This window comes from Pristiophorus japonicus, chromosome 1 (genome assembly GCF_044704955.1).
Source record: "Pristiophorus japonicus isolate sPriJap1 chromosome 1, sPriJap1.hap1, whole genome shotgun sequence".
NCBI lineage: Eukaryota > Metazoa > Chordata > Chondrichthyes > Pristiophoridae > Pristiophorus > Pristiophorus japonicus.
The window spans coordinates 59522900-59538710 of NC_091977.1; the positions used below are offsets into that span (position 1 = coordinate 59522900).

Here is a 15811-nt window from a genome sequence, read left to right on the forward strand (position 1 = left end):
GGAACACAAGAACAGGAGTAGGGCATTCAGCCCCTCAAGCCTTTTCCATTTAATTAGATCATGGTTGATTTGTATCTTAACTCCATCAACCCGCCTTTATTTCAAAATCCAATCATAAGCTTCAATAGTCACTACACTGCTCTTTTCCTGAAGGCATTGGATCAGTCTTTCCTATTATTGGACAATGTTTTCCATTAAATATGTGACAGCTGAAGGCAAAGGAACCCGGAGGGAGATTAGGAGAATTTTTTTTACGCAGCAAGTTGTTATGATCTGGAATGCACTGCCTGAAAGGGTGGTGGAAGCAGACTTAGTATTAACTTTCAAAAGGGAATTGGATAAATACTTGCAAGGGAGAACTTTGTATTGCTGTGGGAGGAGATCAGGGCAGTGGAACTAATTAGATAGCTCTTTCAAAGAGCCAGCACAGACGCGATGGGCTGAATGGCCTCCTTCTGCGCTGAAGATTCTATTAGCTGCTAACTGTTTTTCCACATTATAGTAGATTTAGTCAAGCACTTCAGAAGTTTAATAATCAGTAATTATTTATTTTAAATAAATGCTATTTTGACAACTAAGTACACATTTATTTTCTGTATTGAATTTCAAATACAATGACTAATATGAATAATATGCATCTTGAAAAAGAAGAATATTAAAGGTTAGGGGGAGTGTGCAGAGTGAGCAGTGGGGTTAGACCGGAAAGCTCATATAAAGGCTTGTGGCTACAGGAGCAGGCCAGAGGCTGGGTATGCTGTGACCAATGGTTTAACTGCAGATCCCTCAAAGCTACTCCACCACCTACAAATCGGGAATGTGATGGAATACTCACCATTCACTTGGATGGGTGCAAATCAAGAAGCTCCACTCTATCTAAGACAGAGCAGTTCACTTGATTGGTGCCCCTGTTTTTGGACTAAATCGCCACCTTCTAATAATGCTCACCATTATTTACGTGGAAATCGGATAGCAACTTCCAGCACCCACACATGCACAATTAAATGCAGAAATCATGCAGTTTCTGTCCAAGATGCTCTGCTCTTCCAGAAGCTGCACTTTAGTAGTATCTTGCCGAGAGACTCCACATTAAAATACATGGAACGGCATGAAGTTGTTGCACTTCTGTGATATATACAGACTAAACACAACAGAAAAAGTTGGGACTTGTCTATTGCAGTATAAGTACCCTTTTAATGTCGTGGTAAGTCTTAATTACTGCCAAACAACCTCTCTGGCACTGAAAATTAACTTTAATAAGTTCAAATTCCTTCAGATTTTAATTATTGTTGGAGAGTGAAAACATTTTTTTTAACTTTTTCTTTTATCTCGCTCTCTTAAGCTAATCATTCTTTCCCTCTCTTTACTTCACTTTCTGTACCTGATTTGACATTGAATTAAATATTCTAACTGACACTTCCTGGTTCAGACTCTGTTGCTCATTAGCGATTCTTCAATTTAATTGGTTAAGGAGATAACATAGTTACTTCACAAAAGCAAAATACTGTGGATGCTGGAATCTGAAATAAAAACAGAAAATGCTGGAAATCTCAGCAAGTCAGGCAGTACCTGTGGAGACAAACAGAGTTAACGTTTCAGGTCGATGACCCTGTGTCAGGGCTGGAAAAAGTTAGAGATGTAAAAGCCGAGGGAAAGCTTTTACATCTCTAATAGTTCTGATGCAGGGTCATCGACCTGAAATGTTAACTCTGTTTCTCTCTCCACAGATGCTGCCTGACCTACTGAGTATTTCCAGCATTTTCTGTTTTTATTCCTCGTTACTTGCTCTGTTCACACAGGTTCCAGATGCTCTGCAGAGGCCGCTGCGTTTTTTGGATAGTTGGCTGACGGGAACTTCTCGTGCAAGAGCCCGTAAAATGTCTATGGGCAAGTGCAAGTGCTACGAACGGCTGGCTTGTTTGCCTCTGACCATAAAATCCGACCCAAAAAGTTAACAATTGAACGCAAATCACTAGAAATGGCTACGTCCTTGTCATATGTATAAAGTGTTGGATAAATAAAGTTGAACAACTCACCCATTTTGCAATTGGGCATCCTTGACTGCTCTTGCCCTCTTTCCCTGTATAAATAATTTTCTCGATTCTGATAGCACTGCCTTTCTCGTTAAACCTAGAAAAAATCATTATGCCAGGTCACAGAATTAGAAACACCTTTTATACAGAGTCTAACATTCAATTTCCAACTGCCTTTAAGTCAGGAGATCAGAGTGCACAGATACCCAGATAGCACCCAGTTCCTAGTGCAGTTTGAGTCACTACGACAGAGCACCATAGGTTGTGGATTGAAGCGCTGTGTATTTCAGTGTTCCCTTGTGTCATTTAAATGTGGTGAATACAGGACATATAGGTACATGCAGAATCGTTCTAATGGTAGATCTTGTGACACAGCAATCATCTCTCCGTGGGATCAAATTTGTAGCAAGATTTGAGACCCAAGATGGTCCAACCTCCCATTTTGGTGGCATCATAATGTCACTCAGCGTCTGAAGAAAACATTGAAATAAGACAATGATGGAAAAATAAATTTGGTCCCAGATTTACAGTGTATGAAACTCAAGGAGGAGGAGGGAACGAGCACCAGGCCCGAAGCACTTCTGACAGCCATTTCACCTCTCCCATTCTCTTCCCCTTCCCACTGAAGCACCGAGTTCAAACATTGCAGGAGCTGCACTGGAAATGTAATTACAATCTTGTTATTATACCAAGGGGTGGAAAGTAAGAAAATACAGGAAACCAAAGTACCCTGAAGGAGATATTCTGAATTAGCATACATTAATAGGAAGCATCAAACAAGCTGCTGATTATGAGCCACTTTTCATCACCCAGGACAGGAACCCCACAAGAGCAAATCAGGAGAAGCCATCATGTTGGTATTCACTGAGTCACATGATGTCCATTGCAGTCTCTTCCAATAGCAAATTTGAATCGCTCAAAAAAAAATCTAACTTCAAAAAGATTGTCATTAATGATTATGGACACAGTCATCATGTCAGTTCAGCTAATTTGGTAGCACTCTCACATCTGAATCACATGTGACTTCAAGTTTCACTCCAGGACTTGAGCACATAATCCAGGCTGACACCGCCGTACAATACTGAGGAAGTGCTGCACTGTTGGAGGTGCCGTTTTTCGGATGAGACGTTAAACCGAGGCCCTGCCTGCCCTCTCAGGTGGACTTAAAAGATCCCGTCGCACTATTTCAAAGAAGAGCAGCAGAGTTCTCCCGGGTGTCCAAGCCAATATTTATTCCTCAACCAACATCACTACTACAGATTATCTGGTCATAATCGCAGTTCTATCTGTGGGATCTTGCTGTGTGTAAATTTGCTGCTGCGACTCCAACTACATCTGAAAAGTACTTAATTAGCATTAACCAATGTGTGCTAGGCTTAGGAAATCAGATTACATAGTATTAAATAATATTTACAGCACAGAAACAGGCCATTCGGCCCAGCTGGTCTATGCTGATGTTTATGCTCCACATGAGCCTCCTCCGACCTTATTTCATCTAACCCTATCAGCATATCCTTCTATTCCTTTCTCCCTTGTGTACTTATCTAGCTTCCCCTTCAATATATCTATGCTATTCACCTCGACGACTCCATATTGTAGCAAGATTTACATTCTAACCATTCTCTGGGTTATTGGTGACTATCTTATATTTATGGCCCCTAGTTTTGGACTCCCCCACAAGTGGAAACATCTTCCCTACATCTACTCTATCGGAGTCACATTTGAATCTGGCTGGGATTGAATTTCTGAAATGCAGCCTATTTCGGCAGGTTGATAGACTGCTGGCCTGGGACCAGTGTAGACAAGACCCATTTTAGGGGTTCATTTTCTCATTAATTGGTGCTTTATATAAACATCTTTGTACAGGAGGAAGCCATTCTTGACTGTGATGGGTTTAGGCCCCTCTCTACACCTTATGTTATACAGTCCCATTTCCTGCTCTACTCAAACTAATCCTATTTTCTTTTCTATTTTTCTCCTTTCCAGACAGAATTATCTAGAACATTTTTTCAATGCTGTAAGCGAGAAAACCTCAATCCCAATTTGTGCTAAAGCAAAGTCCAAAACTCTGTATGATAAAGTTTCTCCTAATCTCACCCTTTCTGTGCTTATCTCGACCAGGTCAATTATTTGAAAGTAGTAACTTTGAAAAGAGTAACACAGGCCTCCATGTAGACCGCTGCCTAATCAGACAATTTGTTTACATCAGAAATTTCTGCCTTTCAAGCCAGAAATTGGTGATGACAAAACTCCTTTGACACATCCAGCTTTGAGTAATCAGAAAATATTTCCACCCCGACATTTAAAGACAGTACATGAATGAACTACTGATCATCTGCCACACTCACACTGATCTGCACTCTCGTGTTTCATTATTATTCTGTTAACTCATCTAACCCATTATAATAGTTCCCATGGCTTTTTCATTCATGGTTGGCTACATATATTGTAAAGTAAATTAATCCCTTTACATGACACCCTGAGCTCTTCTCAAGTTTCCCCCTCCCCTAAAATGTAAATACTTCAGGGCAAGTGAAAACAAAACTTGACAGCACGGATTTTACTCAAAAATTTAAGATTGCCCAAGAAAGCGTGTGACGTTACAGGGATGAAATCTGAGCATTCACATTGACTCCCAGCTCCATGCTTTCAAACAGTGACTGGCCACCCCTGCCACCCCTCACATTTGCCAGATATATCCGGCAGTCACAAGTGTTCTGCTTTAATGCTGAAGATAAGCTTCCATCCAATCCAGCGTGTGTATCTTCTTTCCCCGAGATGCGTACACTGCAGTTATATAAAGTGACACGGAGACCCCGATATTTACTGGGGTGGATCTTGTGAGCTGCAAGGGGAGGAGTTTTGGCCTCGCGCTGTCTTTTTCCCAACAGGTTCCCTGTCGAGCAGGGAACGCTCGGGAGTAGGTCGCAGCTTAGGAGGAAGGAGGAAGCCTATAGCTGGGTGGGTGGGAGCATGAGGTGTCGGGTCCGGATCTTGGGGGTTAGGAGGGTCGCCAATCCCTGGGGGTCTGATCCTGGGGATGAGAAGGGAGGGCCTGGTCGCCAATGGCAGTGAAGGGATTTGATTGCGGTGGGGGGTCGGGTCACAGGGCGGAGGTCTGATCATAGGGAGTGGGGCCCAATCTTGGTGGGGGATCTGATCCTGGGGCAGGGGAGTCCGATGGCGGGCAGGGAAGCAGGTTTGATGGTGGGCTCAGCGGAAGCATTCCCACTCCTCTTGGCCCACAACCAATGCTAACCTTTTCCATGAGATGGCCCTCGCCTCCCTTTAGCTGTGGGGTGCTGAAGCTTACCCTGCTCATTGCTGCCTAATTTCTCCCAAGGGCCCTTCAATCGGCATTAGGCCCCAATTTACATATTTACGAGTCCTAATTTACATATTTAAGACACCAGTTTATTGAATCATAACAATGTACAGCATGGAAGGAGGCCATTTTGGCCCATCGTGTCCGCGCCAGTTACAGGCATCTGCCCAGGATGTCTAAAAAGGAAAGGCCCCGTGAATTTAACGGTGGGACCAATGCCAGTGCAAGCCGTTCCACTGCTATATTGGTTTGCTTTGTACCCGTTTTATACTCGAAAACAAGGGAGGGGGCGCTAATGGGGCGCAAACGACTTTTCGCCTGAGTGCGGCACCACTAGCGACTCACGCTAAATTCCCCGGGAGGTTAGTGGCATCGGTAACCGGTAGCGCCCTGCTCGGTTGCGCCGACAATGATGACGTCATCACCGTGCGCAGTGACCCGTTTTCAGGTAAATGGCATGTTGGCCTTCATAGCGAGAGGATTTGAGTATAGGAGCAGGGAGGTCTTACTGCAGTTGTACAGGGCCTTGGTGAGACCACACCTGGAATATTGTGTACAGTTTTGGTCTCCTAATCTGAGGAAGGACATTCTTGCTATTGAGGGAGTGCAGCGAAGGTTCACCAGACTGATTCCCGGGATGGCAGGACTGACATATGAAGAAAGACTGGATCGACGAGGCTTATAGTCACTGGAATTTAGAAGAATGAGAGGGGATCTCATAGAAACATATAAAATTCTGACGGGATTGGACAGATTAGATGCAGGAAGAATGTTCCCGATGTTGGGGAAGTCCAGAACCAGGGGTCACAGTCTAAGGATAAGGGGTAAGCCATTTAGGACCGAGATGAGGAGAAACATCTTCACTCAGAGAATTGTGAACCTGTGGAATTCTCTACCACAGAAGGTTGTTGAGGCCAGTTCATTAGATATATTCAAGAGGGAGTTAGATGTGGCCCTTACGGCTAAAGGGATCAAGGGGTATGGAGAGAAAGCAGGAATGGGGTACTGAAGTTGCATGATCAGCTATGATCATATTGAATGGTGGTGTGGGCTCGAAGGGCCGAATGGCCTACTCCTGCACCTATTTTCTATGTTTCTATGTTTCTTCGCCGGGTGATGACAGTGACAGCTTCAGGCGGTGCGTACCGGGATGTAGGTCTCTTGTGGGGTGCCAGTTAAAGGGGAGGTGGCAGTCACAAATTAAAAAAATAGGCTGACTGACCGGCCACGGCCCGCAGTAACATGGATCATGGGGTCCATGCCCCAATCTAGCAGTCCGGCACGCCACTTGAATGCTGGGCTGATGCCACGGCACCCCGCTCCGCGGTGGTCCAGATAGGGACCCACAGAGTCGGCAGCTTGGCCCTCCCCTTTAATGAAGGGGAGGGTCCCTTTTACACAGTAGCACTATGCATTCCAGCATTTAGCGCTGCCCCTCTCCTTTTGTTTCCGCCCCGCTCACGTTATTTTGCGCTTCACTTGCTCTCGGGGACGGTAACCCCAATATTGCGAGCGGTGCAGGACTTCCGGGCTTGGTGGTAGGAACTCCCGCCTAGCGGCTGTTACCGCCCCTAATTGGGGCGCAGTGCGATTTTCCCCCCTTTTTTTGTCTTCACGGGTCATATAGGTACTATAGAGTATTAGGACCATGTATGAAAATTAAATCCCTGTTCTCGTAATTTGCAGTTGCTAATAACAGCTCTCGATGTTCTAATTTCAGGCTTATTCAACAGTGAGGCAACATGCTAAAAACAGCCCTTCGTCAAACCTCTAGGCCTACAGATTTCAAACAGACGAGTAAGAAAGATAAGCCTGAATGGAACTGAGGTATCTGGGCTTTGAGGGCATAATGTGTAGCCCAGGAGCCTGTATTAAAAGGTTTATTGATTAACAGAATCATACATTCATAGCAGATATCAAAGCTTTTAATATTGTATGTATTATATACTCTCACTTAGTTTAAGACTGTACCTGTTTTCCATTAGCTCTCGAATTTCTGCTACGTTGCGGCCTGCTCCAAGGTGTGTGTAGTAAGGACCTTCATCTTTTTCACTAATTTGTTCTGTTAATTCAAGTGTAAAAGGTAAGATTGTGCCATTCTTCTAGTTTTTCTGACAAGGCAGTATCTACACTGGTTGAGTTTATCAATGAAATGTAAATAACAAAGAAATCATAAATCACATTTCTCCACAATAAAGAAATCATAATTAGTAATCCTATTGATTGAATGTACACAGTACAACTGACAACAGATAGATAAAAAAAGAGAAACTGTGTGTCACAGTCCGCAGTATAGTTTCTGGGCTTGCTCGAACCTCTGAGGCAGAAAGTTGTGGGTTTAAGCACCACTCTGGCTACTTGAATGCACAACCTGGGATGACATGTTAAATTGAGGCCCCAGCTGCATTCCCAGGTAGACACAAAAGCTTCCATTGGCACAACTGAAGGAAGAGCATGGAAGTTCTCATTACATCACTAAAAACAGATTATTTAGTCACTAATCTCAATGCTTTGGGATCTTGCTGTGCTTAACTTGTCTGCAGTGTTTTCCAAAAGTGACTACAAGTCAGAAGTACTTTATTGGGTGTGAAGTGCTTTTGGATGCCCTGAGGTGCTGATAGACACGGCACTAATGCAAGTTATTTCTACCTAATTAGAGTAAATTTAAAAATGTATAACTGCACATGACTTTTATATGATTTGAAGCAGCAATTTAAAACAGAAGTATTTTTAATCTCCTAATACACTTGCCGAGTTCTCAGCCTGCCATCATTTAAAGGGATACAGTGTACATGTTCACACACAGGAGCCAAATTTACTGTTGTTTTTCTAATACGACAAATAAAAGGCATTAAAATCTTTTCTCATGTTGTAATACTTGGATAAACGCCAAAGTCCCAAACCATGTTTCATTGAAACTGTTGCCAAAAGTCATTCCTGGCAATAAGTCAGACGAACAGTACTCTCCTGTTAATGTTCAGAACTATAACGTGACTTTGGCGATAGGAAATACCAACAGTTTACTCCCGTGCCCAAGACATTTACCAATTGGAAATCCCACCTATCTTTAATTAAGAGGTTCCAGTGCAATATTAATCACAGCTTCACAGGGTGTGAAACAATTGATCCAGGCTGTAATTGAGTCTGTTCAGAGGTTCTCATTGGAATATCCTCAGCAATGAGAAAATTCCCACCCTAAAAAAACCCAGGATGCTTAGCAAAGTTGCTAACCAATAAGCTGTATGGCTGCGCAGTGCTCTTCAGCTCCCGCTGAGCCGGCTCACTGGCTTTTAAATCGGAAAAAATGCACATGTTTGGTATTTTGAATGGGCTGCACAGCCACTTAAAGAGGCCGCTCACCCAAAAACAAACTGCGAACTGCTCTCATTCTTCAAACTGATCTGCATACACAAAATAATGTAAAACCAAACACACCTCACAAGGAATGATCTCAAGCCATCCACCTTTCACTTTACAAGCATGTTACGCCATCCCACCATGTACGTGCCCCTTTCCTTGTGCCCTGTATAATACCCTCACACTGTCTCCTATTCTACTGAGATCAAAGTCCACTACCTGTTCAGATGGATGTCAAAGGAAAGAATGTAGAATAATAAAGCACACAAGTCAAGGCATGGAATACAAGAGCAAGGACGTTATGCTTAAACTGCATAGGCCGCAGCTGGAGTACTGTGTGCAGTTCTGGTCACCACATTACAGGAAAGATGTGATTGCACTGGAAAGGGCGCAGAGGAGATTTACAAGAATGTTGCTTGGACTGGAGAATTTTGGCTATGAGGAAAAATTGGAGTTGCTGGATCTGTTTTCTTTGGAACAGAGGAGGCTAAGGGGTGACCTGATTGAGGTGTATACAATTATGAGGGGCCTGGATATAGTGGATAGGAAGGACCTGTTTCCCTTGGCAGAGGGGTCAACAACCAGGGGGCAATGATTTAAAGTAATTGGGAGGTTTAGAGGAGATATGAGGGGAAATTTCTTCACTGAGAGGGCGGTGGAGGTCTCAAACTCACTGCTTGAAAGGGTGATAGAGGCAGGAACCCTCACCACATTTAAAAGACACTTGGATGTGCTCTTAAAGTGCCGTAACCTACAGGGCTACGGACCAAGAGCTGGAAAGTGGGATTAGGCTGGATAGCTCTTGGTCGGCCGGCGCGGACATGATGGGCCGAAATGGCCTCCTTCCATGCTGTAAATTTCTATGATTCTATGAATGTTTGACCCTTAAGTCATTCTTGGTAAGAAAGTAACTTCCTCCAGGCAATACCATACAAGTTTGCTTTCCCCTGTTGTTAAGATATTACTTCTTTTTTCTGTTGGTATTAACAGCAGTCTCATTCCACTGCTAATCCTGGCAGCGTTCATTTGGAACATTGAATAAGTTGATACTTGACATTCAAAGGTTCTTGTCCTCACTTTATTTAGTGGTCTACTTTCACTTTAATTGCCTGCACTCGCCATTTGTGCCTCTATCTCTTGTCCCCTACTCCCTGTGCCACACCATTGATAGCTAGCCCTCTATGAACCTTTGCTCTGGGGTGAATAATTTCTGTGGAGATCATCAAGCACAATAAATTGAAACATCACAGTAGGGGATCCGGCGGGAAAGTGGAGTTGAGGTCGAAGATCAGCCATGATCTTATTGAATAGTGGCGCCTACTCCTGCTCTGAATGTTCCTATGTTCTTACCGTCTTACGGCCACTGGAGGGAGCTCCAGTAGGTTCACAGCAGCCTGACATGCTCCAGCCCTGTAATATTATCATCCAATCATTGCTCAGCCTTGTGGGAGTGAGGTCACAAAATCATCTCCCGCCAGTGGACAGGGTCCATTGTGAGGAAAATAAATATTAATCATGGCATTCCTTTTTCAGGTATTCTTTGTAACTTTATTTCAGCAATTAAGGCCTGGATTTTAGCAACCAGCTGTCTTTATTCTGTTTCTATTTGTTCCCAGATTTCTGTTACTTGTCCCTCTCCCTCTTCCTTTATGTAGCTCTCTCTTGTGTAACCTTTCTTCATATTAAATGTTTTGTCCTGTGCTCAGTACAAGGAACCAGCATAAAACTTTGAACAGCCATCACTTCTAGTCCTCACCCATACAAGGTCCTGTACCCCCATCACTCCCAGTCCTCACCCCATTCTCCCAGAATCCCATCATTCCCAGTCCCAGAATCTGATCACTCCCAATCACAGAATCCCATCACTGCCAGTCATCACCACACTCAGTCCCAGAATCCCATCACTCCCAGTCCCAGAATCCCATCACTCCCAGTTTCAGAATCCCTTCACTCCCAGTCCCAGAATCCCTTCGCTCCCAATCCCAGAATCCCATCACTCCCAGTTCCAGAATCCCTTCACTCCCAGTCCCAGAATCCCATCACTCCCAGTAGCAGAATCCCTTCACTCCCAGTATCCCATCACTCCCAGTCCCAGAATCCCATGTCCCAGTCCCAGAATCCCATCACTCCCAATCCCAGAATCCCATCATTCCCAGTCCTCACCGCACTCAGTCCCAGATTCCCATCACTCCCAGTCCTAGAATCCCATCACTCCCAATCCCAGAATCCCATCACTCCCAGTCCTCACCGCACTCAGTCCCAGAATCCCATCACTCCAAGTCCAAGAGTCCCATCACTCCCAATCCCAGAGTCCCATCACTCCCCATCCCAGAATCCCATCACTCCCAGTCCTCACCGCACTCAGTCCCAGAATCCCATCACTCCCAATCCTGCAGTAAGGTGTTGTGGAAGCAGATTCACTAGTGACTTTCAAAAGGGAATTGGAGATATATTTGAAAAGGAAATATGTGTAGGGCTATGGGAAAAGAGTGGGTGAATGGAACTAATTGGATAGCTCAAAGAGTCGGTGTAGGCACAACGAGCTGACTGACGCCTTCTATGCTGAATGATTCTATGACCTCTTGCTTCCTTGCTGTGAAGTAATTATTGATAAGAAAGTAACTTCTTCCAGGCTATAGCAATTGAAATTGGACTTTCCCTCGTTGGCAAGGTTCTTTTTCTGATTGGTACTAAGTCTCATTCCACTGCTACTCCTGGCAGTGTTCATTTGGAGAGTTGAATAAGTTAATACCTGATATCAGAAACCAGAAATCAAGAAAGGAATCAAGTCTTGGAACAATATTTGTCAATCATTAAAACAGGGTATGGTCGACTCTGTCAGATTTTAAATAGTCATATACAGTCGTTCTGGTAACATTGGGAGTTCTGTAAACAGTAAGGGGGTGATTTTAACCTTATCCGCCCAAAGGAGGGTGACAAGATCGCAGAGGGAAGGCCTAAACTTTCCTTGTGGGGCGTAACTGCTCTTTTAAAAACACTGAATTCTTCTGTAGGTACATGGCTCTATGGGTACACGACACTGGGTACATGGCTCTGTGAGTACGTGGCTCTTTGGATACATGGCTCTGTGGCTATATGACACTCTGGGTACATGACACTCTAGGTACATGGCTGTGTGGGTACATAGCTCTGTGAGTTCATGGCTCTGTGGGTACATGGCTCTAGGTTCATGGCTCTGATTATGTGACACTGGGTGCACGGCTCTGTGAGTACATGGCTCTGTGGGTACATGGCTCTGTGAATACATGGCTCTGGGTGTATGGCTCTGGTTATATGACACTGGGTGCATGGCTCTGGTTATATGACACTGGGTACATGGCTCTGTGGGTATATGGCACTCTGGGTACCTGCCTCTGAGTACATGGCTCTGTGGGTATATAAGAACTCATTCGGCCCTTTGAGCCTGCTCCGGCATTGGCTGATCTCCACTTTCCTGCACTGTCCCCATATCCCTTGATTCCCTTAATATTCAAAAATCTATCGATCTCTATCTTGAATATACTCAAAGACTGAACCTCCATAGTCCTCTGGGGTAAAGATTTCCAAAGATTCACCACCCTTTGAGTAAAGACGTTTCTCCACATCTCAGTCCTAAATGGCCGACCCCTTATTCTGAGACTGTGACCCCTGGTTCTAGACTCCCTAGCCAGGGGAAACATCCTCCCTGAATCTACCCTGTCAAGCCCTGTAAGAATTGTGTATGTTTCAATGAGATCACCTCTCATTCTTCTAAACTCTAGAGAATATAGGCCAAGCCTACTCAATCGCTCCTCATAGGACAATCCCCCATTCCAGGAATCAGTCTGGTGAACCTTTGTTGCACTCCCTCTAGGTGCAGACTCACCAGGGCCCTATTTAATTGCAATAAGCTGTCTTTACTCTTTTACTCAAATCCTCTTGTAATAAAGGCCAAGAAAGATTTGCTTTCTTAATTGCTTGCTGTACCTACACGTTATCTTTCAGTGATTCGTGTACTTGGACACCCAGGTCCCTCTGAACACCAACATTTCCCAATCTCTCACCATTTAAAAAATACTCTGCTTTTCTATTTTTCCTACCAAAGTGGTTAACCTCACATTTCTCCACATTATATTGCATTTGCCACGTTCTTGCCCATTCACTTAGCCTGTCTATATCCCCTTGAAGCCTCTTTGCATCCTCCTCACAACTTTCAGTCCCACCTAGCTTTGTATCATTAGCAAACTTGGATACATTACATTTGGTCCCCCCATCCAAATCATTGATATAGATTGTGAATAGCTGGGGCCCAAGCACTGATCCTTGCGGCACCCCACCAGTTACAGCCTGACAACCTGAAAATTACCCGTTTATTCCTACTCTTTGTTTTCTGTCCGTTAACCAATCCTTAATCTATGCTAATATATTACCCCCAATCCTATGAGCCCTAATTTTGTTTAATAACCTCTTGTGTGGCACCTTATCTGAAAATCCAAATTCACCATATCCCCTGATTCCCCCTTATCTATTCTACTAGTTACAACCTCAAAAAACTCTTAACAGATTTGTCAAACATGATTTCCCTTTCATAAGTCCGTGTTGATTCTGCCCAATCCTTTTGTTATTTTTTAAGTGCCTTGTTACCAGGACCTTAATAATAGATTCTAGCATTTCCCTATGACTGATGTCAGGCTAACTGGCCTGTAGTTCCCGGTTTTCACTCTCCCTCCTTTCTTAAATAGCGGGGTTACATTAGCTACCTTCCAATCTGTGGGTACTGTTCTAGAATCTATGGATTTTTGGAAGATGACAGCAATGCATCTCTATAGCCACCTCTTTCAAAACCCTAGGATTTAGGCCATCAGATCCAGGGGATTTATGGGCTTTCAATCCCATTAATTTCTCCACTATGATTTTACTAATATTAATTTCTTTCAGTTCCTCATTCTCGCTAGACCCATCGCTAATCTTTTCCTTTTTACATACTTATAGAGCTTTTACCATCTGTTTTTATATCTCTCGCTATCAATTTCTTGGTCCTCCTTTGCTGAATTCTAAAATCCTCCCAATCCTCAGGCTTATTGCTCATTTTGGTAACATTATAAGCCTGTTCCTTTGACGGTCTGCACCTGGGCAGGACTGGAACCAATGTCCTAGGGGGAGTGTTTGCTAGTGCTGTTGGGGAGGAGTTAAACTAATATGGCAGGGGGATGGGAACCTATGCAGGGAGACAGGGGGAAATAGAATGGAGACAGAAGCAAAAGATAGAAAGAAGAAAAGTAAAAGAGGAGGGCAGAGAAACCTAAGGCAAAAAGCAAAAAGGACCACATTACACCAAAATTCTAAAGGGGGAAAGTGTGTTAGAAAGACAAGCCTGAAGGCTCTGTGCCTTAATGTGAGGAGTATTCAGAATAAAGTGGAAGAATTAACTGCGCAGATAGCAGTTAACGGATATGATGTAATTGGCATCACGGAGACATGGCTCCAGGGTGACCAAGGCTGGGAACTCAACATCCAGTGGTATTCAACATTTAGGAAGGATAGACAGAAAGGAAAAGGAGGCGGGGTGGCATTGCTGGTTAAAGAGGAAATTAATGTAATAGTAAGAAAGGTATGGGTGGAGCTGTGGAATACCAAGGGGCAGAAAACGCTAGTGGGCATTGTGTACAGACCACCAAACAGTAGTAGTAAGGTTGGGGACAGCATCAAACAAGAAATTAGGGATGTGTGCAATAAAGGTACAGCAGTTATCATGGGTGACTTTAATCTAAATATTGATTGGGCTAACCAAAGTGGTAGCGGTGGAGGAGGATTTCCTGGCGTGTATTAGGGATGGTTTTCTAGACCAATATGTCGAGGAACCAAGTAGGGAGCTGGCCATCCTAGACTGGGTGATGTGTAATCATAGAGGACTAATTAGCAATCTTGTTGTGCGAGGCCCCTTGGGGAAGAGTGACCATAACATGGTAGAATTCTTTATTAAGATGGAGAGTGACACAGTTAATTCAGAAACTAGGGTCTTGAACTTAAGGAAAGGTAACTTCGATGGTTTGAGACGTGAATTGGCTAGAATAGACTGGCAAATGATACTTAAAGGGTTGACGGTGGATAGGCAATGGCAAACATTTAAAGATCACATGGATGAACTTCAGCAATTGCACATCCCTGTCTGGAGTAAAAATAAAACGGGGAAGGTGGCTCAACCATGGTTAACAAGGGAAATTAAGGATAGTGTTAAATCCAAGGAAGAGGCATATAAATTGGCCAGAAAAAGAAGCAAACCTGAGGACTGGGAGAAATTTAGAATTCAGCAGAGGAGGACAAAGGGTTTAGTTAAGAGGGGGGAAATAGAGTATGAGAAGAAGCTTGCTGGGATCATAAAAACTGACTGTAAAAGCTTTGATAGATATGTGAAGAGGAAAAGATTAGTGATGACAAACGTAGGTCCCTTGCAGTCAGAATCAGGTGAATTTATAATGGGGAACGAAGAAATTTCAGACCAATTGAACAAATACTTTGGTTCTGTCTTCACGAAGGAAGACACAAATAATCTTCCGGAAGTACTAGGGGACCGAGAGTCTAGTGAGAAGGAGGAACTGAAGGAAATCCTTATTAGGCAGGAAATTGTGTTAGGGAAATTGATGGGATTGAAGGCTGATAAATCCCCGGGGCCTGATAGTCTGCATCCCAGAGTACTTAAGGAAGTGGTCCTAGAAATAGTGGATGCATTGGTGATCATTTTCCAACAGTCTATCGACTCTGGATCAGTTCCTATGGACTGGAGGGTAGCTAATGTAACACCACTTTTTAAAAAGAGAGGGAGAGAGAAAGCGGGTAATTATAGATCGGTTAGCCTAACATCATTAAGGATGAAATAGCAGCGCATTTGGAAAGCAGTGACAGGATCGGTCCAAGTCATCATGGATTTATGAAAGGGAAATCATGATTGACAAATCTTCTGGAATTTTTTGAGGATGTAACTAGTAGAGTGGACAAGGGAGAACCAGTGGATGTGGTGTACTTGGACTTTCAAAAGGCTTTTGACAAGGTCCCGCACAAGAGATTGGTGTGCAAAATCAAAGCACGTAGTATGGGGATAATATACTAACGTGGATAGGGA

General features: G+C 43.7%; 2 protein-coding genes across 3 annotated transcripts in view; one reads left to right on the top strand and one right to left on the bottom strand.

Moving 5' to 3' along the window:
- The window catches only part of LOC139264010 (inorganic pyrophosphatase-like), a 240412-nt gene extending 232921 nt beyond the window's left edge, over positions 1–7491 (top strand). Inside the window, exon 12 of the mRNA XM_070880121.1 lies at positions 7076–7491. Coding sequence (XP_070736222.1) covers positions 7076–7104 — 29 coding nt within the window. The 3' untranslated portion in view covers positions 7105–7491. The remainder of the gene's footprint in view (positions 1–7075) is intronic.
- The window catches only part of tet2 (tet methylcytosine dioxygenase 2), a 180609-nt gene that overhangs the window by 54596 nt on the left and 110202 nt on the right, over positions 1–15811 (bottom strand). For both annotated transcript variants that reach the window (XM_070880077.1, XM_070880072.1), the window contains 2 exons: positions 7327–7417; positions 2034–2127 (listed from right to left, as the gene is read on the bottom strand). In XM_070880077.1, the coding sequence (XP_070736178.1) occupies positions 2034–2127; positions 7327–7417 (185 nt within the window). The remainder of the gene's footprint in view (positions 1–2033; positions 2128–7326; positions 7418–15811) is intronic.